General features: G+C 61.3%; 1 protein-coding gene across 1 annotated transcript in view; it reads right to left on the bottom strand.

The window, feature by feature from the left end:
* COL9A2 (collagen, type IX, alpha 2) overlaps positions 1-2,107 on the bottom strand; it is a 14,886-nt gene that overhangs the window by 9,071 nt on the left and 3,708 nt on the right. The window contains exons 3-5 of the mRNA XM_009333470.1: positions 1,645-1,688; positions 1,488-1,550; positions 1-78 (exon numbers count right to left, since the gene is read on the bottom strand). Coding sequence (XP_009331745.1) covers positions 1-78; positions 1,488-1,550; positions 1,645-1,688 — 185 coding nt within the window. The remainder of the gene's footprint in view (positions 79-1,487; positions 1,551-1,644; positions 1,689-2,107) is intronic.

Consider the following 2,107-nt stretch of genomic DNA (forward strand, 5'->3'; position numbering starts at 1 on the left):
GCCCCGGAGCCGCTCCTCATTTTCTTTAAGCCCGGGCCCGCCGATGGGCCCTGGCTCCCCTTTCGCTCCCGTCAGGCCCTGCAAGGAGAGACGGCAGGAGGTTATTGCCAGCGCTTCTGCTCTCCAACCAGATGTTTTTGCTGGGGCTTTTTCCACCACGAGGGATCAAGGGTTATTAGCGGGGAATTTGTGCTTGCCACTGCTGTGCACATCACCCAGCAAACCTGAAGATGAAGCTGTACCTGGACCCAAGCCCCGATGGCACAGAGAGCCTCACAGTGATGCTCCACAGCCCCCGTGAGCTGCCCTGCTCCGAGACCCCGTGCCGGGGCTCGGCAGGGACCCTCGCGCCACAGGGCACATCCAGCACGGCTGCCCCAGCCCCGGCAGAGGCACAAAGGGAGCTCGGCCCATCCGCGATCCCGTTTATATCAACTCTGAGTCACTCCCTGGCTCCCCCGTTTCCCACCCCAGTGCATTTGAGGGCTGCGCCTGTGCCGGAGTTTGGATCCCTGCAGCTGATGGCTTGAGCTTCACCCACGGGCTAATTTCTGCACGCTGCCAGGGACGCGGGGACGGCCCCTCGCTCAGCCCTGCTCTGCTCAGCGTCCCTATTCAAAGGACCTGAACTCTTTTGCAGGCAGATTAGCCTGGGTGAATAATGCATGCTTATAATGACAGTTATTATTCTATTCATTTATTATTGAAGAATAACTAAACCCCAAAAGATTTATGAAGTGCCATCCAGAGACACAAAAGAGGACCCTGTAGTTTGGGTTTCCTTCTGATGAACAAGTAAATGTCTGACGCTTGCAGGCACTTACCCGTGCAGTGCTGCACTGGGGACGGGGGGCAGGCACCCAACCCAAACCTCCCTGGGCATCCATCATGCACCCCTGCGTTCCCCAGCCAGGGGAGCATGGGGCCAGGAGCCAGCCAACAAGCATCACGGCATCAAGGCAGGGCAAGGAGGCAGCTCCGTCCCCATTCTGCCTCTGCCCCGGGCTGTGCTTCTGCCAGGGAGGGGATAGCGGGGGAAGTCACCGATGCCACCTACGTGGGTGCCAAGGGGGTGGCTCCAGGGGAGCCGTGGGATTGCTCCAGATTTATGTTGGAGGAAAGGAGAACTGAACCAGGGCTCAGGACAGCAGCTGCAGCAAAGGACAAGGAAAAGCCTTTTCGTGTTCAGGGGTGTCGGTGCCATGGTTTTCCTGGCACAGCTCTCACCCTGCGTGGGGTGGAAGGGGGACGCGCTGTCGGAGCCCGGGCAGTGGGAGGGGGTGGCAGCAGCCCTGCCAGAGCTCTGCCTGTTTCCTGTAGTGATTCAAAAGGTGCTTTCGGCTCCCCCACGAAGGGATGTTGGCACTTTCTTATGTGCGACAGAAAAGGATCCCTGCGCCGGGGGTAAGAGGAGTTTGCTGAGACCCTGCTGCGACCCGGGGGCTGCGGCCAGGGACGCCGCGGGGGGGACGGGGGTCGGTACTCACATCGATGCCCGGCTTCCCTGGGGGCCCATCTGGACCGGGGGCTCCGGGCTCGCCCTTGGCACCCTTTAAAAGAGAAGAGGCATAGGGGCAGATTGAAAGGAGCTCCTTCAGAAGGGGTGAGACCCTCAGCGAGCTGTGGGGAGGCATGGGTACTCACCGGGGACCCGGGGGCTCCGGCAGAGCCTTTGTCACCCTGGGGAAAGGGAAGAAGGTTGTAAAAAGGGGTTTGTCACCCCGCGGAGCCAGGCCCGGCAGTGCAGGGCACTCAGAACCCATGTCTCCCATCCACCTCCTCAAGCCGGAGAGAGATGCTGGATCCCCAAGCAAGGCAGCCAGGTCAGGATGGGGCCGGCATTGAGAAGAGAGGGCTGTGCTGGGGATGCAGGAGGGCTGTGGCCGTTCTGGGTATAAATAGCACTAAAATAACACTCTGGGGCAAGTCTTGGAGAAAGGGCGCTTTCTGCTGGCTCACAGATCTCCCCTCTGTTCAGGCTCCCTCCCCGCAGCCCCGGGGAGGGTCTGGAGCCACAGCTGCCTGCCACAGCCCTCGGCCACGTCGCCGCTCTGCAGGCTCCCAACCTGGGTGTCCGGCTCTCCACCGACCCACCCCCCGCCCCCCC

Source organism: Pygoscelis adeliae, unplaced genomic scaffold (genome assembly GCF_000699105.1).
Source record: "Pygoscelis adeliae isolate BGI_AS28 unplaced genomic scaffold, ASM69910v1 Scaffold321, whole genome shotgun sequence".
Classification (NCBI taxonomy): Eukaryota; Metazoa; Chordata; class Aves; order Sphenisciformes; family Spheniscidae; genus Pygoscelis; species Pygoscelis adeliae.